Source organism: Leiobunum rupestre, chromosome 4, assembly GCF_980474605.1.
Source record: "Leiobunum rupestre chromosome 4, qqLeiRupe1.1.hap1, whole genome shotgun sequence".
Lineage (NCBI taxonomy): Eukaryota > Metazoa > Arthropoda > Arachnida > Opiliones > Sclerosomatidae > Leiobunum > Leiobunum rupestre.
Window position 1 is genome coordinate 50,871,897 of NC_143387.1, and position 26,457 is coordinate 50,898,353.

Sequence of the window (26,457 nt, forward strand, 5' to 3'; positions counted from 1 at the left end):
GTTGTGTCGTATGTCTTTGTTGAGAATTTTCGTTCTTATATATTCCTCTCTGAAACATAACAAAGAATTTAATACCCACGAATTTACTCAAAACGTCTACACAACAATGTCCGAATAGTCTTTTAAATATGTAAGTAAACTAGTCATTATTTTACCGTAGACGGTGTTGAAGTTGTTCCTGATCTAAATTCAAGGTTGAGGTCATAAGCCTAGGCCCTTGATCTGTCACTATCAGCTTCCAGCATGATTTCCCTATAATGTGTTAGCAAAACACTCGCATGACAGAACGTTTTTAAATTTATATTTTAATTGAAATCCCACCATCCAATGCTAAACACTTATATGCTGTTTAAAATACAATTTATATAAATGATTCAAAACACTGTAGCTGTGCTATGAATATTAAGAAGAGTCAGCAATTTTTGTTGTTTTGCAAAAGTGCATTTTATGTTACTCAGGATATGAAATTCATGAGCTTAAACCACTTTAAAGCATAATTTCTTTTGTTCGTTTTCGGAGGCTATTCTTAGGAACTGCAAAGTGGCAAAAACTCATTAATTATCAATAGACTAATAATTCAACCGTTTGTTCTATTGTTGAAGATGTAATGATGTTTTGTTTCATTTCATTTAACAATAAGAAAGGTATTTGACATTCAAACCAATGAATTAACAATGATGATTATCCGACAGCTGTCTTTGGCTAAAAAAGTTCAATATACTTGTGCTAATTTATACTACTAATTCAAGTAAATATGTAAAACCTATTATTTAAAAAAAAACTTAACAGAAATAAGTTTAATAAGCTAGTTGCCTTAGTCAAAAAAATATGTAGGGGATATAGGAAATTCCTGAAATAAATTACTTTATGCAGGGAGAAATCCTTGAAAATAATTCAACCTTGGCTATTGCCATTAATTTTCGTAGCATTCTAGTCAGGTTTACTGGGTTTTCCTGTTTGCTTAATCGTGAGTTTTATAGATTTTTGTCATGGTCATATCGGTTTATTTATAAGCCTCAACAGTTGAGCTATATTTACATAGTGGTAATATCACACCTGTAGTATTATCAGTGCTTTCATTCATTAGGGAAGCACAATGTACCATAAATATTACAAATATCTTAAGCCATATCTGATATTTATCAATCAACACATGGTGAAATAACCTAGACTCTTACTAAGATTAAGTACACTTCCTGTATAAAATTTTACTATTGCTCTTCCTATCAGGAAAGCTTCATCTCCCAATGATAATTTGTTTTGCAATTTACGAGTGTTAAATTGTTGGTGTCATTGCACCCTTACCAAAGATTTAAGAGAGTCTGTGTAGGGATTTTTCATCGCCCGTCCACATGTTTTCCAAAAGGGTAGATTATATTTTATTTTTACCTCCTTCTCACGCATGCAACGAAAATCACATAGGCCTGCTACCGTCGCTAGGGGCAACAGGGTGACGTCACGCATTTACGAGAGCAGACGGTAAACTATACAGCTGATACGTCTTTAGAGGCAGACTTTGAGGTGACATTAGGCTAATATTCGCCTTAGTTTTTGGCCTGTTGCGATGTACGTTTATGAAATTTACGTTTGTGGGTTCTTTATTTTTTTGGGTAGAGGTGGTAATGGGCAGTGTATTGGCACTCTCGCTGACCCCGGCTCTAACTTGTGGCGCTGGATGAAAACCAATCTTTCGCGTTGAGTTTTCAAGTTCGCTGTCCGTCTTTTAAAGGGGTTTGCCACATTATAATTTGCTTTCCCCTTTACATAAAAACTCAATGGTGAGTGTAGGGAAGCTAGAGGTTTGCTGTCGTATTACCCTCGCACGCGGTTAACATTACCCCCGTATCACGGTGATAACAGGGCCTCGGGCAAAACATTTTATAAAATAAATTAAAAATAGCTTATTTTTATTTAGAGCGCTGGGGATCCAATGTGGTGTGATATTAAATGACCAAGTACCCAAAACGTATGACACTTCAGCGATAATCATTGGAAATTGAGCTTAGTTTTTTTTTAATATTTAATCAAAATATCAATTTAATAAATCAGTTTTAGCGATAAAGTGTCAAAATTCCCGCTTACCAAAAGCTACGATTTTATTTACAGGAATTTCAGATGACATTTAGTGGGATTCGAGTTTGTTAAAGCAACATGCCAGTGATTAAATGTAGTTCGAACCGTTTCCGGTGGAGAATTCTTTTAATTGCGTCGCCAGTATAACAAAAACGGGTGGTTTTCAAAGTGAAGAGAAACGTCAACTTTTTTCCTTCGCATCATCGCGGCTTGTGGGAAACTAATGAAGTGATTGGTGCGTGCTCGTATCGGGTTCCACCTCCCGTCAGGGTTGCCGGAAACAGCTTCTAGAAGCGAAAGAAGAACCTCCCCTCCCTTCCGTTTGTCGGAATAGATTCACGCGCTATCGTCAAATATTTGGCGTTTTCTGTCCCCCTTTTTTCTTGGCGATTGTGAGCTATTCGTTCATCGTACAAGGTGGCTTCGTACTACGGTTCGGCGTCATCTAGCATTATGGACAATGAACAACCACACCAGGAGTTAGTAAAATGCGTCGTGGTCGGGGATACGGCTGTCGGAAAGACGAGACTGATCTGTGCCAGAGCGTGCAATGCCAGACTTACTCTACATCAGTTGATGAACACGCATATTCCTACCGTTTGGGCCATAGATCAGTACCGGATATACAAAGAGGTACGTCTCATTTTATTCTCACAATTTTTCTTCCACGTGCTTGGAGGTTTTTTTACAGAAAGATAGAAAATATATTAATAATTATGTCCCTGAAATTTTATAGTTATTGGAAAAGTATTTAAAAAGTTACGCTCCTTTTACCGCAACTTACATCAAACGGCTTCAAAAATTTCAGAAATCGCGGTTGAACCTACGTGCAGCGCCAAAAGAATGAAGCGGCAAAAATTTGAGAAAGGGTGGCGTGTTAAGGCATATTGAAAACACGATTAACTACAATCTACCAAATTAACTAGGTTAAAAAGCCAAGGAGAATGTCGTAGCATACGACAGCTCCGACCGTAAAACGATAAAACCGGGGAAAACATATTTCGTTCACAAGATGGCGCTGCAGGTAGGTTCAACCAAGCGGTTCTGAGATTCTCGAGTCGGGGGGGGATAAAACACGAAATTTGGTTGCTTATAATAAATCAAATACTGGAAATATTAACATGAAATTTTTTGTATAACCATTTTCGGACGTCCTAACCAATTTTAGGGTGGTGACAGTTCTCCTTTAAGGCAACGTGTTAATTCCGTCGTTATTACGAACCAGAACCTAGCTTCGCGACCTTGTTCATTTTCCCACCGACCTTGGCTTTAACGTGATCCGCGTTAATATTACCGTTTCCCGCTATTAAATGACAACCGAATTCCTGTCACTGTCGCCGTCTCTTTCAAACCGAGTGATAAGACTATAAGCCAATACAGATTTCAATGGAAGTTCAACAATACTTACACTCGTTGCTGGTGGCAATAAGGGACGCGACAACTAATTAAAGATACCACGAACTATTGCCAATTCCTATATGGTCTGCCTCGTTAATGGTCATTGTTGGCGCAATGAGCTAATTTACGATATCAGTCTTTTAAGAATTTCAAATTTCCCGTTGTTGTTACGAACCAAAGGAAGACAAATTGAAAGACTATTTGGGTGAGTGAGTGGAGTCATTGGACTGAGGGGTAGTTCTTGGCCGTTAATTTGTGTCTGCCAGAGCGGTATAAACGGGAGTGATGCCAATATTAAAATGTTTTATTGGCTGGCACGTTTCAATCTAAACAAATTCCGCGTTCAATATATCTTATGACCCGACAGGGTTGCTACACGTCAGGGAAAACAGGGAATTTAAAAATGGGCCTAAAAAGTCGGGAGTTTTAAGAATTTGTGAAAGGTCAGGGAAATCAATTTAATCTTGACACTTTTTTTAAGTTAATTTTACTCGAGATCTATGGCGAATTCGGTTATTATTTAGATCCTTGAAAGGTTTTTTAACGTTGAAATATTTTTTTTTTTACTAAAATAGAAGTTTATTAAATTTATTAACTTCTGATAAATGTAAAAGTTAAAAACTGTCTAATTTTGGCCTTTCAGTCATGGAAAATAACTTTAAACTGAGAATATTGTGGCAACCCTGCCTACGGATTTCCCAATTCTTCGGGTTTGTTTTGCCTCGTTGGCCGTGTCACCCGAAATAAGTCGGATGCCAACTGTATTTTGGTCGGAAGTTATTAAAGGAAGACTGTCTCGTGGCTTTTTCTTATCGGGATATTTGCAGCCAATCGATACGCCGTGCCTGTCTTATCTACCTTCACCAATAACCGTCACCAAGTCGATAATAGTCATTAATGGAGGAAGAGATTAAGACCACTATACACGTTGACGAATGACGTCATCATTGAAACAAAGACCATGAAGACTATTTGGAGTCAATTTTTAGCGCCGCTGCCAATCCACCTCGCGGTCTGCCAGTACGCGCCTCCCCCTTTAGCCTCAATCAAAACCTCCGCGATTAAATCACACTTGAGTCCCCCCCCCTCTAGTACGAGGGGAAACGTAGGCCATGGTTTCCGTGGATCCTTTCAACTTAGTCCATAACTTGAAATAAAACTTGTAGAGGTTAACGGTCAGGGATGTCATTTCAGGATTTTTCAGGGGGGGGGGGGCAGAACAGAAAATTTTCTTTAAAGGGCAAAAACGCCTCAAATTTAATATTTTTTCGATTTTTAATCGAAATAGTTATTGCATAGTTACTAGTGATTTTCCCAAAATATTATTTATACTTCATCCGATTCTGAGTTGGAAAATTCGTTAACTTTTTTAGCTCATAAAAATTCAGGGTGGTCCAATGCCCCCCTTGCCCCACCCAAATGACGTCCCTGTTAACGGTAATAGTTAGTGCAGGGCGCTGTTGGCTCGCGTGGCACGAAGGGCTTGCCACCACCCTCCTACGCGTTGTAATCTGGCCACCTGTATTAAAGGTATTAAAAGTTGATAGATGTCTTGGGCCTTGGGTATTAGCCTATTATTATTATTATACATAGTTTGCTGCTAAGAGAGGAGCCTATTGTCTACATGGAAACTGGGAGGGTGGGGATCAAATAAGTTCAAACCATTTCGCGCGTAGCTACCAGTGGCGTAGATAAGGCCCCCGCAGTGCGGGGGGGCCCCAGGAGCTTTAGGGGCCCCCTAATTTCATATCAAAGTATATACTAGATACCGGATAAAATTCCGAATATTGTTTTGCGGGGGGGCCTCGCGGGTCTTAGCTACGCCACTGGTAACTACTATATAGGTAGCCATTTTGTTGGTAATCTCCTCGGAGCGACAAAACGTACAAAAATTAGATTTATGCTTCAAATTAATATCATTATGTGCCTTAAACCAAAACGGTTAAGATTTTAAACCCGGGTTATTTAAATAAAATAGCAAATGACAGGAATATCTACGAAAAGAAGTTGCCGAAGTTTCAAATTAGGCCTTTGTGGTGATCCCTTTTATAATTACCTTTGATATCGAAGAAAATGAACTACTCGAACAATTTTTAACAAGGCAGTTAATCATTTTTACCGTGAACTAAATATTTAATCATTTGAAAATAATAAAAATCCGCAAACAAACGATTGAAAGTGTTAACCCTCCCGCTGTACTAAGAAATATACTCCAGCAAAATGGCGGCATTGTACGATGCATTCTTGCTCAAATTACATATACATATTTATTCTTGGTGCGTATATTTCGGAGGCACCGCTATATCTATAGAGTAATATCGGCGTGAAGTATGTCGACGTCACCCGTGATTTTTCCTATAGAGAAAAAAATGCCCTCAAAATGGTGGCCAAAGCTGCAGAGCGATACTACTCTATACTTGGAACGGCGTCATTAATGACGTAGGGATGCAAACTATGCATAAGTACATACTTGGTAAGACGATAAAGCCACGAGATACAAAGCGATGAACTTCTCTCAAGAACTGTTGTCAAGACAGTCTTGGTGAAATGTAGCATTTTAGTGCAACATTTGTCGTACTTATTAAAAAACTACATATTTCAGACTTTTGCCTCCGCTAATATATCGAAACCAAAACTTTTCGAGGCTGCTCAATAAAGCCTTGAAAATGTTTTGAAAACGGACAGCGTTTTACCGAGTATCCTTGGTTATACACGTTTTTTCTACAGATATTTTGACTTACGACTCTATCAGCGTATCGCGGAACTTGTAGATAAGAATGGCTAAAATTGTAGCTCTGACTTTACTCAATATATTTCTTAAAGACACGAAAAATGTTCTACCCGTTGTTAGGCTTGACAATGTACCGTTTGAAGGCAATATTTTCTACGCCACTTTTGCGTTTCTTAATGTGAAGTATATTCCGAAGAGGCGGCGGCTTTTGTTACGGAAAATCGAAAAGCCTTTCACGTAACGTCTCTCGAACGGAAGTAAAACGAGACGCGTTTCCGTTTTAACCTAAATTAGCTTCCGTTTACATGGCAAAATCAGTGACGGGCATTTTTGTAAAATTCTCAGCTCACAAGCCGCTCATGCTAACCTGACATATTTTTATCTCACGCTCCTCTCAAGAGCAGTTTAGATAATGTCTCTCATTACTGCTCATATCAAACGCGTTTACTTCTCTTATTTAAATTTTGTAAGGAAAGCGAATGCTTTCTCACTCGCTCTTTTTAGAATTCAATTCTGCTAAAGCTCTCTCAGGCTCAACCAGGGTTGTTTGATTAAAATCAAGTCGATTTAAATCAGCGATTTTAATCAAATGATTTTTTTTTAAATCGTTGATTTAAATCTGTTCCTATAAAAGATTGTTTAAAAGTTATTAACTTTCCATAAATGAGAGATTTACTATTGAATTATTATATTTTAGACCTGTTTTGTCATTATATGACACTATTACCTGCCACTACCACGACGATCCCTTCCCACCTCATTTTTGGTGTTTTGAAAATAATGGACTCTCGGAGGCTGAGAAATAAGGAATTGTTTTAAACTGGACCTGTGGCCAGTAGAGCCTAGGTAGTTTAATTAAAAAACTGGCCTCTGGCCATTTACCATTTTTAACCTTCAAAATCCGGCTTTCATAATTTATGGTCAAATTATCTACTCTTGACAATATGTGCTAGGGCATAGGCTTAATAGGTTAGTTATTATGGGTATTTCAAAATTTTGGAGTGTTAAATAAAGAACTATAAATCTTGAAGGGAAAAACTTTGAATGGATTAAGTTTTCACCAGGGCCACTAACACCCCAGGCATTTAATTTTTAAACTGGCGATTGGCCTGTGATAGTGCCTTATTTCTCACACTGTTTAGTTTTACTTCAAGTTTACTCCTGTGATACAAATATACTTATTTCTTGGGATAAATATTTTTTGACATGATAAAACTGTCTACTATTGAATATTATTTATACAAAAATAATAATTATATCAATAAGCTTATATATTGCTTTTAATAAGTGACAAAAACCTAAAAATTAATAAAAAATAAAAAAATCGATTAAAATCAAAAAAATCTGATTAAAATAAAAAAATCGATGTTTTTGATTTTTTTAAAAAAAATCAAAAAATCAACAACCCTGGGCTCAACTCAAATAAATTATATAATAAATTTCGCTCGTATCATCAAACAGGTCAACGAATATAGAAAACGTAGTTCTTTAAAAAATCACTGAAAACCTAAACAAACCTCATCATATTACCTATACAGGGTGTTAACTAAAAAATGGACCAGGGCGAATATCTCAATGTGTTTTAGCTACGATTTTGAAATTTTAGGTTGTTATAGAGCGCTCAGGGTGTCAACCAATTATGAAAATGTCAATGACCTTCAACCATGTCTTCCAGGTCATTTGAAAATTAACTTGAGAACCGTAAGAGCTACGAAGTTGGTTCCAATTAGAAAGTTGTTCCCCGTCACATTTTTTGGTTAACTAGCTTTGACTCGATCTGATTTGCGAAATAGGAAGTTGAGCAATGTTAGGCCAAAATCAAGAAGGCCGTTAAGTTGATAACGTGTTAAAGACGATGTTCAACTGATAACTTTAAAAGTACTCTTGTTAGAGTATTGAAATTTGTTAGACAACCTCATCGTGTTGATTATATAATCAACAAATAAAATTCTAGAGCTACCAAAATAATATAAAATTCAGCAAAATCAACGTAAAAGCGTAGATTTTTTAGCTTTTTAGGTTAATTCTCATCCGCTCGTTTCAGTTAATCGTGATGGAAAAAGACAACTCGACTCTTCTCACGCTCTCTGACAATTGTCAGTGCAGCGCTCATCCCTAAAGACCGCTCACCTTCCGATCGAACGAGACACTCCTCTCTTACGCTCATTTAATCAAGCTAAATTTTAGGTTCTCGATCGCTCTCGCTCATTAATAACTAAATATAGAGGCAGCTACTCTCTTCTCCTCTCAATTATTTGAAAGTTACCGCTCATTCTGACTCCAAACCTCTCTAAAATGAGCCGAGCGCGCCCATCACTGGGCAAAATAGCTGTACGTCGCCGCCTACATTCGAACGCGACAACTCGTTTTTTTTTACTTTTTACCCCTAGTTTTTTCCCTATTCCTTACATCCGCCAGTTTCGAACATTTTTCAATGAAAATTCGTGATTATCTTTAAAATATTTTAAGAATTTGCCAAACGGATATTTTTGGAGGGTGCGCGTAGGATGATCGAGCAAAAGTTTCTAACCAAGGTTTTATAGCTTTCTAGAAAACGTGAGTTTAGTTCTGTTTTTGCACACCCCCTTTCCCGCGCGTACCACCAAAATCCATTACCCAAATGAAGTCGAGCGAGTTATTTAAAAGGTTTTTTTTGGGGGGTTTGTAATCGTATCTCTATTCCTATAAGTCTGTGTTACGATGTAAATGAAAAAGCAACGTTCGATTCCTCGGAAGGAGAAAAAAACTCAATTAAGAACGGTCACGACACCGAATAAAGCGAGTACCCCAGTCCAGGGAGCTTCTCCCTGCCCAGTCCTAAAGGCGGTACAATCATTGTCTAAACATGCAAAGACGGACTGTGGTCGAGATTTCGTCGCTGCCCCGCGATTATGGCCTTAAGTTTACACCTACGTCGATGGTCATGAATCAAAGGCCGTGTTCGGTACAGGGTTCGAAAAAACCCGGTTTTAATGGGTTTTTACACACAATCTTAAGGATATGTGTGTGTATTAGTTTCACTTACAGTGTAGCCGATGCCGATGTGTCGCGCATATCTCTTCAACGGTTAGGGCTAGAAGAGTCAATGATATCTCGTTAGAGTGTACATATATCGCCATTGATAGCCTTTCATAAAGTTTAAAAATCGGAGCCCTGGAAGTTGGCATTTGCCCAATTTACTATTTTCGGTGGTTTCGCTTTATGTGGTAGATATTTTATTTAAAATTAAGTCAGATAATGTTAAAAAATATATTATTGGATAGGTTAGGATTCAGCGGAACTACAACTTCAGTTATATCAGTAAATATTAAATTAAATTAAAGTATAGTTTTCAGGGTAATTTACGGGACCCCAATTTTCGTGGTTTTATATTTTCGCCTAAAAATCTACATACAGTTCCTTAATTTAAGTCCGATTTTATGAAAGTTATATTTTTGAATAGCTGTGGTTTACATATAACATAGAGTTGCAAATACGTTCCTTAATTTTAATTCAAAGTAAGGTTTTTTGGGCAGCGTATACGGACCCCCGCAATTTCCAACATTGTAAATCCGCGTGTTTATAGAGGTCTACGCGCCCGTTTCCCTCTGGCGTTTTTCAAGGCCGTTCAGAGTGCGCCGCGCTTTCAACGCATGACCAGAAGAAACAATTAAGTATGACACTGATCGACCTAGTTTTCGGCGTATGACCAGAAGTAGTAAGTGTGACACTCAACGTAACAAATAAGAATAAAACTGATCGACTAGTCTTTGTCGTATAACCAGTAGAAATAAGTGTGACACTCAACGGCTGACTAGTAGTAACAAATAAGTGTGATCAGAAGTAAAAAATAAGAGTGACACTGATCGAAGGAATCTTCGATGCTTTCCAAGTATGACTAGAAGTAACAAATAAGTGTAAATACAATTATGTGTGACCGTGGATATATATTGGTTGTGAACTTGTGATACCGGCGTTGCAGGTTGCTGTGAATAGCTCAAACAAACTTAACGCATTAAAAGGATTGTGTGTGTTGTGACCGTCGTACGTCTTGTTTCATTTGGGTTGGTATTTAATTTTAGTATACTGTAACACTTTAAATATTTTGGTAAAGTAATGGGGATTTTAAATTATGGTTAAGTTGTCTAGGGTTAATTAATTAGAATAATTGAGATTGGGATTAAGTGTTACATTAAATAAATAAAAAGGGAGTTAAATAATTACTATAATAAAATAATAAATAAACATAAGAAGCAAATCAAAAGTATGTACAACAAAGAAATATATTTACACGAACACAAAGAAAGTATATTTACAAAATCATGTCCGATTGTCCGTCTCGCGGAAGCTTGTCCGAGAGGGCCAAAGTCACGGTGCGCACACCAAAGTCACCAATTTAAAACCGCATGTTTGACCCCTACGATGGGTATTGCGAAATCGGTGGCAGCCTCCTTCCCGGAGAGGAAAGTTTTGACGACACCATACGCCCGAGGTGTCATTATAAGTCCAGGGAGTATAAAAAATGTTACAATACAATTTCCATATTTCAGGGCCCCCAGAGGTCTATAATTCCTATAAAATCCTATATTTTCAAAAATGTCCTATAACATCCTATATTTTTAGCAAAAGTCCTATAAAATCCTATAATTTTGATATTTTGCCCATTTCAAATCCAGCCACTCAAAATTTTCAGTTAAATTGCTAGATTTAGTTATAGGATAAATTCCTATACCAAGTCATTCTAGTCTATACTTTTGTTATTGTTAACATGGTTAGCTACTAGTATATTTTGGTGATAAAATGGTTAAAGAGTTTCTATTTTTTAATTGAAAATCAAAGATTTATTTATCTAAATATAGATTTTGGTTTTAAATGCATAAAGGTTTAAATTAAATAGCATATATAGTCCTATAAAATCCTATAATTTTGTAAAAAATAGTCCTATAAAGTCTTATATGTTTAGAAAAAGAATCCTATTTTTTATATAAAAAATTTAAGATTTGAGTGGGGGCCCTGATATTTGTATTAGGCGATATGTAAAAGTATGCAGATATTGCAAAGCTGAACCAAAGAACTGATAGAAGTACCAAGTTATAAGTTTCGAGTTAACATACCAGTTCATTTTGTAAAGCTTGTATCACATTACAATTCAGTGTACGATACATGGTGTTAACTTAAAATGATACAGAGCCAATTACTCAATGTGTTTTAGGTAAGAATTTTAAATTTTCAGGTTATATAGAGCGTGCAGGGCGACGAATGTCAATACCATAGGCTGCGTTCAACAACCTCTTGATTCATTCCCGATTATGCATCAGAAAAATCGTAACTGTAGTTGAACGATTTTGGCTTCTTCCGGTTGTGACGTCACGATAGGTATCGGAGTAGGTTTTTCTGATACGTGTAATAAACGGGTGGTTGATGAACTCGCGAGAAGATTTCTGCTTGCCGCCATTCTGATTGATTCATTTAAACGGGTTTTGGTGTTCAACAAACATTTACGTCACGATAAGCAATCTGACTGAACGGTAACGCTAGCGGAAGTATCGGATTATTTTACGATTTTAGTTGAATTCAGATAGCTTTCCGATCGAGGCCTGTACACCGATTACGCATACTCAACACTGATAAAGGTACAGACTAAAGATTACGCGTAATCTCATTAGTACAGTCAAAGGTACGGGCCTGTACACCGATTACTCGTACTCAACACTGATAAAGGTACAGACTAATGATTACGCGTCATCTCATTAGTACAGTCAAAGGTACGGGCCGGTACACTGATTACGCGGACTCAACACTGATTAAGGTACAGACTTTAAAGATTACGCGTCATCTCATTAGTACAGTCAAAGGTACGGGCCTGTACACCGATTACGCGGACTCAACACTGATAAAGGTACAGACTTTAAAGATTACGGGTAATCTCATTAGTACAGTCAAAGGTACGGGCCTGTACACCGATTACTCGTACTCAACACTGATAAAGGTACAGACTTTAAAGATTACGGGTAATCTCATTAGTACAGTTAAAGGTACGGGCCTGTACACCGATTACTCGTACTCAACACTGATAAAGGTACAGACTCTAAAGATTACGCGTAATCTCATTAGTACAGTCAAAGGTACAGTCTGTTACAAAAGTCTTCGACAAAGGGAGTTTTGGCATTTTTCTTAAATTTTCTCGAAACGTGTAAACGATAGAAAAATGACACCAGAAACAATTTTTAATATTTTTTTGTTTCCTTTCACGTGGAGTTGTCGGTTTTCTCAGATTGACAATAGTTTCGGCGGTAACGCCAGATGTCGTTTTTGACAACTTTTTTAATAATGCAGTTACGCCCCTGAAACCGGCTTTTTCGGTTTCAGGATGGTCGATTCACATTAAGAAAGTGTCACTCTCATTGCTCTACCACCAACGGTTGAGGAGCTATAGCCGGTTGCAATTTTCGATTCCATTTGGGAAAAACTAAAAGACGTCAAATATCACTTGTGGCATTCCCCCGATAACGCAAGAGTTTCAACAACATTTAATATTGTATAGGAAAAGAGACGATTCTCTAGACTTGGCTCGCTACCGCTAAGGAGGGCAACATTTCGGATATGTTTTTCCTCGCGACTCACAGTGGGGCAAACTGAGCCCAAACCTGGTCAAAATTAATACATCAAAAACCGTTTCCTGTACTAATTTCAAATTTTTGTGACACTTAACACGTGTTGGGGGACAATTAAAAAGGATAACATCGATGACCTTGAACCATGTCTTCAAGGTCATTGAAAAATCATCTCGAGAATCGTTAGATTTAGAAACTTCGTTCCAATTAGAAAGTTGTTCCTCATCATATGTCTAAATAATGTTGGTCCGAATTCATTTGATCAATTGAAAGTCGAAAAACAAGTTGGTCATCAAGTAAGTTTCTAAATCTAATGGTACTCGAGATAATTTTTCAATGACCTTGAAGAAACGGTTCAAGGTCATCGATGTTACCATTTTTAATAGCCCCCAACACGTGTTAAGTGCCACAAAAATTTTAAATTAGCACAGGAAACGGTTTTGATATTATCGCCATAGATCGTTTTTAAATTGGACACCCTTTTTAATTTCATATATTAACCCTTGAAAGGTAAATGGCGGCGGGAGGTATTAAAGAGCCAGCTCAGGTTGTGGGCCTGTGCTAAATGCCAAGCCCTGAGGAGGAACGGTAGACGTCCCACCGGAAGCGATTTTCCAAAGTCTCCAGGGGGTACAATCCTTCCCTCAAAAACGAGGTGTAGTAAGCAGGAGTGTCCGCCGCGCCACACGGAGCGAGGTTGATGAGGTCCAACAAATCGCGTCTGAAGCGCTGCTTCTGCCTCCATGAGACTAATAGCCGTTGAGAGCGGGGCCCCAAGGATGACTCTGAGAGCCGCATTTTGAACCTTGTTGAGCTTAGCAAGCAGAGTGGAGGTGGCCGACTCGTAGAGAGCTGGAATAATAAAACATGGAGCGGATGAGAATTGGGTGTAAAGCAGAGGTTAACGCCCTCGAATAGTATTATAAAAGCCGCTAGGTGACTTAGTGAAGTTTCGGCTTCAGTTGTCCCATAGCGCGCGAATTCTGAAAACAGAGATAATGATAGTCGCGTAAGGAATGATAACTTCCATTTGTTTATGGTTCATCTTATGAAATCAGCAACTAAGCAATTAGTTTGTATCCTAACTTTTTGACCAGTAGTTATAACACAAACTTAAAAACATTTTGTTGGTACTGGCAAAAGTGGATAAAACTTCATATCCAAGTGTTATCCACTTTTGGTACTGGTAATATAATTTTTTTGTGTAAAGTTTTGTTTAAAAAAATTTTGGTAAAGGAATATTTACAACATTTTAGACGTTATTTTACTTAACTAGGTTTTGGAGCGTTCATGGGAAATAGTGGATGGTGTAAATGTGTCTCTTCGGCTATGGGATACATTTGGGGATCATGACAAAGATCGGCGATTTGCCTATGGTCGATCTGACGTGGTTCTACTATGTTTCTCGATTGCCAATCCAATCTCTCTTCGAAACTGCAAAGGGGTTTGGTATCCAGAGATTAGAAGGTTCTGCCCAAACACTCCCATAATTTTAGTTGGCTGTAAAAATGACCTACGGTACATGTATCGTGATGAAGAATTTTTGGCCTTGTGCAGGGACAGGAGCCCATTCTTCAGGTTTGCATTTCCTTATCTTTTGATACATACAGAAATCTAATTAGATTATTTATAGCAACTGAATTAACAAAAAAACGTTATTAATAGCCAACTTCTTTAAAGGACATTTTGCACTGTGATTGCATTTGAGTGTGAAGTGTTAGATAGTAGTTTCAAAACAACGGCGATAGTTACATAGATAAAATGTTTCATTTAACAAACTGTACGGCTGTATTCAAATATTATTATTACATCAGGTTTAAGGAGATGGGGTCCATGTAATAGTATTTTCAAAATTCTATGGGAATAGTTTTTGGTGATGAACTAAACAAAAAACGTTTGTTTCATATGCCAGTTGTTTTGTTTGCAGTTTTTGGCTTTGCTTTATGCTATTTATTTCTTGACTAAGTACCGTCGTTCATTCTTCTTCTTCACTCTTTTTTTTCTTCAAACTTATTTTCCAGGGGAAATCACCCATGCGTTTCTAGCAGGGTCCCAGAATTTGGAAGGTATCTTTTGTTTCCTGAACTTTTCACTACTTCATATTTTCCTCTCTCTTGGCTTTTACTTCCTCTGTACTTTTTGTTAGTGCATTATTAAAGATATATATACATATTTTAATCTGACGTACCTTCCACATTTTGTTAATATATTGCGCAATTTTGCATGTTTCCATCTTTGAAGCTTTGCTTTGCTTAGATCTTAAATTGTTATTGAGATAAAAACAATTGTTGTCAATAATACCAATAATTAACTATCAATTTTCTACTGCAATGAGCAGTGTTATAGTTAATTTTTTTTATGAAATTACTGATACTGTTTTGAAAAGTACTAACTTGAGTTAATTTTCCAAAAGCTTTCAGAATATTTTCTCTTAAACAGTAGTCTTAACCTATTATAAATTTCTTAACCAGTACACTGATAGTGCATGTGATAAGAGTTTTATTATACTTAAATAAGATTTTTTATTACTGTTGTAGCTTTATACCATTCCTTTATGTCTCTCACTTTATTATTTGCGTTGGATTTTGTGGTTAAAGTGGGAAGTATGAGAAACTCTGTATTAAACTATGCCTACACATACTAAATAACCCACTTTAATCACTTGTGTTTTTACTTTTTAATTATTGATTGCAGGTCATTCTTTTATAGACCCCTTCGTGAAACTGATATTTTAACACCAGAACAAGGGAGATTAGTTGGGAAAGAGATTGGCGCTCCTTATTACGAAACTAGCGTTCTGACTCATTTTGGAGTGAATGAAGTTTTTGAAAATGTGATACGGGCAGCTTTATTGTCAAGAAGGCAACAAAGGTTTTGGATGACAAATCTAAAACACGTCCAGAGGCCTCTTTTACAGGTTTGTAATTCATTGCGGCTGGTTCAATTATTTTGATTGAAAATTAAAACCATTTTATTTTAGGTGCCATTTTGCCCCCCAAAACCACCTCCCCCTGAAATCAATGTTCCTCAATCTCAGTTTGAAGAAGATATGTTAATGATGCTAGAGAGTCAAGCATATGCAGATGTTGCGTTTCTCTCGGGAAAAGTAGCTTTCTCCGCTCATCGTATCATCTTGGCTGCAGTTTCAAATGGGCTGAACAAATTGTTAACCATGGATCTTTCGCAAGATATCGTACCAGGTGGCCGAAGCGCCAGCGATTCAAGCATGGTACTAGGCTGTTTCTTTAGTATTAAGGACAACGTGGCTCATGATGCATGGGAGATCAATAGGTCATATCTAATAGAGGTCTGCAACAGTACCTGGGATTCCTGGAAAAGGCATGGGATTTGGAAACAGTTTAGAAAACATTTACTAAAGTATAGGGTAAAAATTGCGAAAATTGAATAAATTAAGTCATGGAAAATCTCTGGGGATGGTCAAGTATAGCCTGGAAATGTCAAGGAATTTAAATATGAAAAATCTGTGACAACTCTGTAATAACCATAAACTGTGTCTGCCATATGCTGAGATAGTGTAGCTATTGGTAGGGACTTAAGAGTGAGAGAAAGCCTTTATTTGAGGTAGAGGGGAATGAATGGAATATTGGGTGCATGTGCAGATGAAGTTCTTATCTCTAAGTTGTGATTCTTATTTGCATTAGGACTCACATTGCCCTTTAATATTTGTCTTGGTATTGCACAGTGTATAAATGATTTGATTTTGTCAGATGAGTACTTTGGAAGCGTCAATTGGTAATTTCAATTCGGATACTGAACAGTTGCTAGTTGGCGGAGACAGCAGTAGCAGTAGTCCCTCCACCCGTGCCTCTTCTTTTCGTTTAACTCGAGGACATAGCCATTTGGGTACAAGTAGTGGAATTGTCAACATAGCGCACCAGCTAAATCAGAATGGGGCGTCCTCAATTTTCAATCACTTTCACCATACTAATCAAGGAAACACGGGGGCCTCTTTAGTGAGACGCAGATCCAGCTGTCAAATCCATCCAGAAACTTCATCTTTACTCGGGCCAATTAATTTAATGGGACCTTTTCCACTTGGTTCTGATGGAAATAATACCGGGTTTTTTGGCACCCGTCCAACAGGTGTGCACAGAACTCTGAACCATATGGCTTTCCAGTCAATTGGACTGGAGCGATGTGAAGCTCTCGATCATCGAGGGTTGCAAGTCAGCACGGATGTACGAACAGTCCTCACTCTCACAAAATTAGTCCTGCCTGCGGCACTTCAAGTTTGCCTCAAGTAATTATAATACATACAACTACACAGAAACTAACCATTAAGTAGGTTTAAGTACAGCTTTTGTAATGATTCTTGTAGGTTCGCCTACACAGCATCAATAGACACTAAATCCAACGTTAGTTTAGTGGAAGTTCAAGGTGTAGCTGAAATGTTAGATCTGCCTGAACTTCAAGTAATTGGTTTCATTTGTACTTTTAGATAAGCATTTTTCACGTTTTTTTCTCCTTGTAGGTGTACATAAATAATCTTATGCGTAGAGAAGAATTTTTAAATGTAGAACTACGTCAAAAATTCTTATTGAAATTAAGAACTAGACTGAGTGAGATATGTTTGGATCAGGGACTATTTCCAGGTTAATTGTTTCATCTCTGTGTAAAAAGCAAATTTATAATGATATAAATATTTTCCATGTAGAAGTGTTATTTCAGTTAGATGACGGACCATGCTATGCCCACCGTCCCATTTTAATAGCTCGATGCGATATGATGGCTGCCATGTTTCGTGGCGACTTTAGAGAGAGTTCTGCAAAAGTTATTCATTTTCCGGGAGTAAAAAGAGATTGCTTTAGACAGCTTCTAGTTTATCTATACACCGATGAGCTGGACCCATCGGTGAATGCCTCCAACTGCCTCGAACTCTTGGAACTTGCCAATCGCCTTTGTTTGCCTAGGCTTGTTGCCTTAGTTGAGCAAAAAGTCATGCACGAGTTAGTCAAATTAACGGAGTTGGGTTCTAGTAGCATGGATGAAGCTATGGAACATTCAGTCAGACTTTTGGAACCCTCGCAGGTAAAATGAAAACAAATCTTAAACAATATGCAATTATTAACTAATGCGCAATCTCTCTACAACGTAAACAGCTCCATAATGCCGATCAATTGGCAGATTGGTGTCTTTATCACATAGGAATCCATTACAATGAGATATGCCATAAGAACCCCAAACTATTACGCAGCCTTCAACCTGAGAACCAAGCCTATTTAAATAGAAATCGTTGGCCTCCTATTTGGTATGTTTTTATTTCCATGGTTTTTTATTTTGTTTTTCTTTTCAAATATCAAACAAGCTTCATAAGTAATTATTTTATAAATTCTATTTTATCTATGTAAGGTACCTTAAGGAATTTGATTTTTACGAACGTTGCTTACGTGAACGTCAATGGCAGGAAAAACCACCAAAAGCGTGGAAGAGATACCGTAATAACAATTCTAGTGGTTGTCTATGTTTCTCTGGAAAAAGTAGTCATCGGAATGAGTCCAAGAGGGCGTACAGAACTGTCTAGCTCTCTGCTTCCCTAGGTGTAGGTTCCCTTCTCGGATAAAACAAAAGTCTCTAATAACCAACAAAATCCTAATTTTCCCTTAGACAAACCCCCCTTCCTTCATCTTTATATTCCTAAACACGCAGCCAACAGAACTATACACCTTTCTTTCTTATACAATCAAATTTTTGTCAACGTTTTTTACTAAATAGATAAGTAAATTGTAGCTCGTATAGGTTTTTCTATAAAAAGAAGCCGGACATATTAATCTTTCTTGGGTGGGTGGGGAAACTTTCTTAAAAGCCATACTCAGCTTTTGAAATAGATACTGTATAATATGTAAAATTTTTTACTTGGTTCATTGTAGGTCATTGTGTATTCTGCATATTTTCAGGTTTCTTTAAAATTTTGCCTTGCTTAAGTGTCAACTTACATTCAATAATATTTTTTCCATATAATTTTCATGGAACAATTTAAAAAAAAATCCAGCAATTGTTTTTGCAGATGGGCAAATTTTTTATTTTTTATTTTCCCCCTAAATTTTTTATATAGAGAGGAACAAGACTACTGTATGATATTTTTGGGAACTTGTCCATTAATTAGTATTGCTCATTGTTGAGAATTGTTTAGAGATGTGATACCGTAATATATTATCTTTCCACTTTCATACCGTAGGAATTCCTTAATTGTAATTCAGTTATTGTAACATTGCCTAAGCCTTTTAGCTAATTGAGCAATGTGACTTTGAAAATTTTAAATTGTTAGCTGATAGTTTCAAAGAAAATGAAACTAATTATTTTTCGCAAATCTCAGTTCTGCTCCATAGTCAAGCAAAGTACAAGTTTTTCTCACTATTTCATTTTTAGAACGATTTACTTAAACCATACATGTTTTGTTTTACTGAACAAATATAAATTAAGTCAAACTTTAGGTGTTTAACTGTGCGTGGCTGGTCCTATGCACTTTATTTTTATTACGCTCTTTTGGTCTTTTTTTATTATTGTCAGATTTAGCTTTGTTATATCAGTGGTTGTTTATACACAATAGTCTAGAATAAAATGGAAAAAGTTTGGATTTCTAAATATTTGCCAAATACACGAGTCATTTTTCTCAGTACATGATTATTTTTGCTTAACGTGCCATTTTTATTAGGAACCAAACAACTATTAAAAAAATTTCTCTGTGAATTTTTAATTTTTGTGTCGAGATTTGTCTCGTTAAAAAAGGTTGAAAATTTAGAATAATTTGACATTCCTCTAATTTAATTAAGTTTATAAGCAGTGGGAAGAGAAATTACAGAGAAGTTAAAATGTGCCACTTGATATTTAATGAATAATACTCCAGTTTTTTATTTAAATAAGGCTATTTCTTATTAAGTTTTATTAAATTGTAGGTGAAGGAAACTTATAAATTAACTACTTATGTTAAAAGCTGACGAAAGTATGCTTAATCCTTAATAAAGAGGATGTTTGAAATGTGCACTAATACGAAAGAGATTATTATAGGCCCATTGTTGCAATGAACGGTTTGGGAAAATTTACTGCATTTTAGCGCCAATGATAATCACTTTGTCAAATACTTATTTGAAGTTCAAACAGATGAGAGTTGTTTCTTATTAGTAAGCCCTGATTAAGCAAAAACATTCGGTCAGCTTTAAATAATGAAAGTTTGTTTCCTCATTAAAGGTTTCATCAAAAATAAACATTCAAATCAAAATGTATGCAAAATAAATTTGGGGTAAAGTGGCATTTTTAAATATAGGAATAGATTTATGTAGAAGTAGCTTGAAGGAACTTTTCTTTTGGTGTTTGTCTTTACTTGAGATATGTGTCTTTCAAAAAGAAAATAGATTTTTTGCACTGTCATTTCAAATGTTTTTTAACATTTTGTACAAAAAACAGTCCTATGTAAAACCTAGCATGATACTAAATGTTTATCATAGAAACTGTCTGTACATAACGTACTGTCAATTTATGTAATGTACCGTTCAAAAAGCAAATAAGCATTTGTTAAAGAATTTGGCTACCAATAAAAGGAGTAATGCTTTTTAATCATTAATTCTTCTTTACATAATTCAATTTTCACAAAACTAAATTTTTAGTTCACAAAAAGTCTTAATTAATTCTATTAGGTGGCATCAAAAAGTTATTCCTAGTACGGTAAGGTTCATATGGATCATCAATATAATATTTTGGCTTTTTCCAATAACCTTGGACCATTTTTTCAAACATTTTACTTTGGGATTTAGTTACAAAAATGTGTCTACGATAGCGGGCTCTCATTTCATTAGGTTTTTTCCATAACTTTTTATGCCGGCCAGCAAATGTCCTAATCCAAATTCCAGGCTGCAATCGGAAAAATCTTAGACGCACTGCTTTAACACTTTTACGTTTTCCTTTAGTTGCAGAACATTTAGTAACATTTCGGGTAGGTGCAAAAAGAGGTTTTGCAACCACACATAAAGAGGAGTTAAATAAAGTGTAGCTATGCAAAGATGCACTCTGTGGATTATTTGTAAATACATTTTTCGAAATTAAGTTGGTCATTGTAGAAACTTTACTGTACTTTTGCGAAAAACAAAATGAACTGGCTTTATAAATATATTTGATATGCTGACTGATTTGCAATGATTGATTGAATGGTTTATGAAAGGCTGAAAGAAAGAGTTGTAAGTTGAAATTTCAAAGTGCATTATTTCTTTTTAGTACTTTACCTCTTTTTAAAGAATGTAAAGGTCGAAAACACCTCGCAAGTCCAGCCATTTTTACCCCGAGCCCTAGGAATTAACCAAAGACTATATAAGCTGTAGCGATAGCTTATATAGTCTTTGGAATTAACCATAGAAATTATAGAGAGGAACGGAAAGTCGGTCGCATTTCCGACTTCAAGTAGGCCTACTCTTTTCCGGTTAAAGTTTGTGACGTAACACGGTCATTTTTTCTGTTGTCTGCTACAATTTCGCATAGATCTAACACGGTTAATAAAATTATAAAGTCTTAACAATTTCAATTTTAATGGAAATTATCGATTAATATTATACTTTTAATTTGTTCCAATCGACGATAAATAATTTATCGATGATTGGAACAAATTAAATGTATATAGACTAGAATAGGTAAATAATTTTTTGCGTCAAAAGCTGCTAAGGACTAAGCTTTAAGATATGATAAATCTAAACAGAAAATATTCAAAAGTTCACGAAAACCACTACTTAATAATAATAAATATCTAATAAAAATAATTTTAATTAATGTAAATACTCTCATCAACGTCCCGCGAAATCTTGATTCCCGGTTCAATGATTAAGAAATAAGAATTTTAATCAGCCAATGAGAGTGTAGAAACTGAAATTATTTTCCTTTCTCGATCAGTCAATAGAAATGAGCCTAGCGCGTAGCTTTGAGACGTGAAGATTATTTTAATGCCTTGTCGAGGCTACACCATTGAGTTGGGAATATTAATCTAGAGGTCCAATCGTAACGCCGGATTTCAGTATTTCGCGAAACAAGTTTTAAAAAATAAGAATACTGTCGTCTGCTCCAAAATGACGAGAAAACGTTATCAATCTACCCGTGGCGCCGTCTATCTCTCGATGGTTCGTTCAAATAAGACGCGTTTTCTGGCAAAAAGATTTTGTTTTTCAAAAATAATGGATGGCGCCACGGGTCATATGATAACGTTTTCTCGTCATTTTAGAGGAGACGACACATTCGTTATTTTCAAAAACTTGTTTCGCGGGGAGCAGATTTGATTGGATCTCTAGATTAATATTCCCAACTCAAAGGGCTACACTTTCCGTTCCTCTCTATAATTTCTATAAATTAACGGACGTCTGGAGCAGTGTTGGAAATAAGGTGGTGGCGTCGGTCAAAGACCAGTTTATTTTGGGCTATGACCAATAAATTAAATGGAATCTGGGGGGTTCACTGGTCATAATGACCAGTTTATTTTTAATTAAAAGTATAATTGAGCGGAGCGAGTGAGTGGAGCTCTCACTGTGGTGACTTCAATGGGAAGTTGGCTGTGTGTGTATGTGTGTGGGTATGTGTGTGTGTCGCACTTGGGGGAGAAGAGAAAGGGACTCTGAACGAGACGGAGAAGAGAGAGGGAAATTCGCGAGAGAGGGGGGGACAAGAAAAGAGAGGGGGGGACAAGGCACTGCCGTTCAAGATATAATTTAAGCGAAAAATAAAGAGTGGACTTATTATAAATTATAAAAAAAGATTGGACTAATAAACTGCTTGTTTTTAAGTTGGTTAAAAAAAATACACTTCATATTGCTTTTATGCTAATTACGTTTTATTATCAAGACATTATTTACAAATTAAAAGTAAACAATAAGAGCGGCTTATCCGCCAAAAAAAAAGAACTAGAAAGACCAGAAATACATGAACCGAAATTATCAGCGTCCTATTCCTCTAACACGGGAGGCAAGTTCCACGTTTTACCCCACTTTAGTGGCCGCGTGTCATCTTCCCCTCCTCGAAAAGAGAACCTCCCCACCTCCGCGGCGAAGGTTTGAATACGCTACCTGGCGACGGCCGAGCGAAACTTTCTCGAAAAACAAATAAATGAAATATGCTGCTGGGGAAAAATTACAAGTGCATCATGTGAAGCAACGTCCAAGGAAAGAATAGCTCAAACAAATATCATCGTAATCAGTTTTTATTAATTAATGAAGCCCAGTTAACGACTAATAAAAACTAGACTAACTTAACTACGTTAAGAATTATAAACAATAAATATTTGTATTATTTTGTTAAAATAATTGTACTTGTTTTTTTTGAAATATAAAACTGAATGGCAATGTAAATGTAGCCTTACTCGTAAACGAAATCATCATTTTTATTTCTTATTTCTACTAGCTCTTTTCTCGTGGTTTATTTCAGTTTCTTCTTCTTCTGTAGCCTTCTGTTTCTTTGATCTTCCCATATTCTTTACTACTGCAGGCCTAAATATTTTTATCTGGGTTTCATCAAAAACGTATATATGTATAAGAACGTTGAACAAAAGGCATCGCTTGGGCCATGATTTAATCGGTTTCAGAATAACTCCGAACTAAAATCCGCGTGCAGTGCGTGCTTGAACTAGAAACGGTATTAACCTTCAGCGCGCGCCGCACGCGGTTTTTAGGGCGGAGTTATTCTGAAACCGATTAAATCACGGCACCGGGCACCAATTTGGTCGTTCAACGTTCTTATACATATATACGTTCTTGGTTTCATATATCTTAAGTAGCTCCATTAAGTAATTTGTATATTTTTTAATTCTAATAAAACTTAAGTATTTCTCTGTTCTTTCATACATAAATGGTCTGGTAAGAATAGTTAAAAATGTTTAAATTTATTTACTTTTAGCTGCAGCTACCGCGTTCCACAGTTCCACTGACCTCTATGTCATAGAGATGGGGGAAATCGCGATCCCTCTCGAATCTTGCACTCACCCTCAAGAGGGAAATTGCGAGAAAAAAGAAGTAGGTTTTTTTACCCTCTCCCTCTCTCTGTTGAGGACGGTAGTCGAAGAGTGAGTTTTCCCCCTCTTTTGGAACTCTTCTCGGCTTCCCTCCCGTGAAAGAGGGACACTCTCGAAACTCTCAACATTTGCATCTTATTGTTAATCCAGCGCGCCTATGATGGCGGGAAATTAGAATTTCAATGAGCTTTTCTATCTTTAATGGGCGCTAAATTCGAATTTTTATTTATTTTTCTGCCTTTAAACAACGACGGGAAATGAATTATTGAGGTACAACTGAATATATTTATATTAGTGTAAATTAATATTTATATTTATCTTTATATTATAATATATGACACTGAAAGATATCAGATACTGATATTCTATTTACTATTTTTAAATTATTATGATGATGGTGATGTTGATGATGATTATTATAATTATTATTATTATTGTGTGTAATATTATTTACTATTTATATTCTATTACTATGTTACTTATGGCTTTACTCAATCGTGTTCATTAAAAAACCACTTAATATAAAACTTCAATAATAATAATAATCAGCTAGGCTAATACCCAAGGCACCACCTTAGCCCCAAGTCATCAAGCGACTTTTGAGGCCATTATTTCAGGTGGCCGGGTTACAATGCGTAGGAGGGTGGTGGCAATAAATCTCAGGTGTAACACTTGTAACCATGTCCATGCAAGGTAGTAAAACGACTAGCAACTACACTCTAACTCTTGGTGATTTTAATTTTTAGTCGATAAGACTGTCGCGCGAGTATAATTTTTTTTTTATGATATCGGTGCTCGTTTCTTAATATTTCGGTGTATCGGAGATCGCGTAATTTGACACTCGCTGTCTGAAAAAAAAACTTTCTCTTAACTTAAACAGTACAATGGACCATATTGTTTTAATTATTTTAATGGTTGTAATGCAAATTCTTGAAAGAAAAACGACAAGTTAGTATAAATTAATTTGTTTTTAAATCACAATGATATGACTCTTAATTTCAAATACCGTAATGTGTAAACCCATGGTTATAATTAAGCCGGGCATTAATCAAGAATGAAGGCGCTGGAATATAATTAAAATCTTGCTTGTTTAAATCTGCGTTGCGTTAACAGGGTGAGAAAGTAAAAAGGGTAAGTTATATTTTTGAATTTCATGTGTCTTGAATTCCTATTAAAGTAACATAACGAAAACGCAAAGATTCACGTGTTTTTATTTACATTCTTGTCGTGAGCGAGATGACGTTTAGGTTCGAACACTGGGGATTGCGGGACACCAACTTGTTTAGTTCGTTTGAATAATCGATCTACTCAGCGACGTCAGCGCTTTCATATTTAATATAAGCCTATTCGAACTAAATATGACATATCAATAATCAATTTTTGTAAGCCAATAATTTAATTTAAGCATATACAGAAAATAAATAGCCCTTTAAGGGCTGTTTTGGTTGTGTAATATATTTCGTAGTGGGGTCGTCCTGTTACAAGGGTTTTGTATACAGTGCGGTGGCCTGTAGGCTGTAGTGTTCCCCTCTTGAATTAATTTTGAACTGGCTGACCCGAAATAGATCGTTCAAGTTACGTAACTTCCAACTATTTATTTACAAGTGTTTTTAAATAATAACGTCTCAAGAAATGTAGACGGATATATCATAAGTAGCGTAAGAATGACACTGAACGAATAATGATAAACATTCAAACATGAAAAACGATTTTTAAATAAAGCAATTTATTCGATTTAAGTTCAAATTATATTACAAATTTAATTATTTTGAAACACCTGGTCCACCGCCGAAAAGTTCTTCCACCTTGCATCTCTTTTCCGGGGAGCCTTTAAAGAGTAAGTGTTATAGATTAAAACAAATCTTTTCAAGCGCTTCACTTTCGCTTCCATCATACGTTTGTCTTCCTCTAGGTTCAGCCGTCTCATTTGGAGAGGTCGTCTCCTTCTCGAAACGAGGGGACCGACACTGATTGCCGGAGGGCTGGGACTATCCAAGCCACGGAGATCCCAATACTTCTCCGGAGTTTTAGCGGGTGGGGCGTGGCAAGCCCGGTGTTTGGATTTATTGTCTAACGCTGGGCGCCTCTCGTTGACAGGTAAATCTTCATAATACTGCGGAAGAAAACAATATTCGGGTAATACGGTCATTGGTTAAATTGTAAATTTGTACCTGAAACAGTGTAAGATTAAAATTTGAAAATAAGTTTTACCTTCTCGCACTTGTCGCAAGATTGCCCCGGGAGAGCTGCCTTTTCCTTTTTAGTTCTAGGAGCGCGTTCCTTGTATTTGAAGGACGGAGTTGGGGACCGTTTCTCATCTTTCGGTGGGCAACTTTATGTATAAACAAACGATAAAAATTACAAACAAGTTCATTAATATCAAAAATAAGATACGATTAAAGGCAGTTTCATATTTGGGGGTCCCCCAAATCCACAATGAGCTACTGACGAGCCGACTCCCCAACCCAATACTTAATTGGGGAGTGGGAGGACTCTCCGAGATTCTTGGCTGTCGCTGGGGTGACTACATTCATTTCCGGCGCGTCTTTTTCTTTAGCGGAATTCAAAAGCGGTTCCTTCTCTCCATCTGCCGGAATTAGTATTAAATTAAACGCTTATAATTTCATGACGATCAGATATTATTACATTTAGCTTGTTTCAATGATTTA

At 36.4% G+C, this 26,457-nt stretch overlaps 2 protein-coding genes and 1 long non-coding RNA gene across 8 annotated transcripts; 1 reads left to right on the top strand and 2 right to left on the bottom strand.

Annotated features, from left to right (window-relative positions):
• The first annotated feature begins 20 nt into the window (after positions 1–20).
• Positions 21–20,348, top strand: RhoBTB (Rho-related BTB domain containing). 6 transcript variants are annotated; one of them, XM_090173072.1, is made up of 12 exons: positions 21–130; positions 2,107–2,706; positions 14,072–14,373; positions 14,817–14,861; positions 15,490–15,712; positions 15,776–16,024; positions 16,524–17,056; positions 17,135–17,228; positions 17,288–17,408; positions 17,471–17,844; positions 17,916–18,064; positions 18,166–20,348. In XM_090173072.1, exons 2-12 carry the CDS (start codon positions 2,527–2,529, stop codon positions 18,335–18,337), a joined length of 2,442 nt encoding a protein of 813 aa, XP_090029198.1. In that variant the 5' UTR covers positions 21–130; positions 2,107–2,526; the 3' UTR covers positions 18,338–20,348. The 6 variants fall into 6 exon arrangements, with proteins under 6 accessions (XP_090029198.1, XP_090029200.1, XP_090029201.1 ...); XM_090173074.1 differs by having other exon boundaries at positions 15,505–15,712; XM_090173073.1 differs by lacking the exon at positions 21–130 and adding an exon at positions 1,533–1,566.
• mRpL35 (mitochondrial ribosomal protein L35) lies at positions 20,346–21,127 on the bottom strand. Its single transcript, XM_090173079.1, has 2 exons — positions 21,030–21,127; positions 20,346–20,969 (listed from the first exon to the last, which is right to left on the bottom strand). Exons 1-2 carry the CDS (start codon positions 21,076–21,078, stop codon positions 20,431–20,433), a joined length of 588 nt encoding a protein of 195 aa, XP_090029205.1. The 5' UTR covers positions 21,079–21,127; the 3' UTR covers positions 20,346–20,430.
• Positions 21,128–25,539: 4,412 nt separating this feature from the next.
• LOC149948152 (uncharacterized) lies at positions 25,540–26,131 on the bottom strand. The gene is made up of 3 exons (XR_016480671.1): positions 26,000–26,131; positions 25,685–25,901; positions 25,540–25,616 (listed from the first exon to the last, which is right to left on the bottom strand). It is a non-coding gene; the product is annotated as an uncharacterized LOC149948152 (long non-coding RNA).
• Positions 26,132–26,457: the final 326 nt, after the last annotated feature.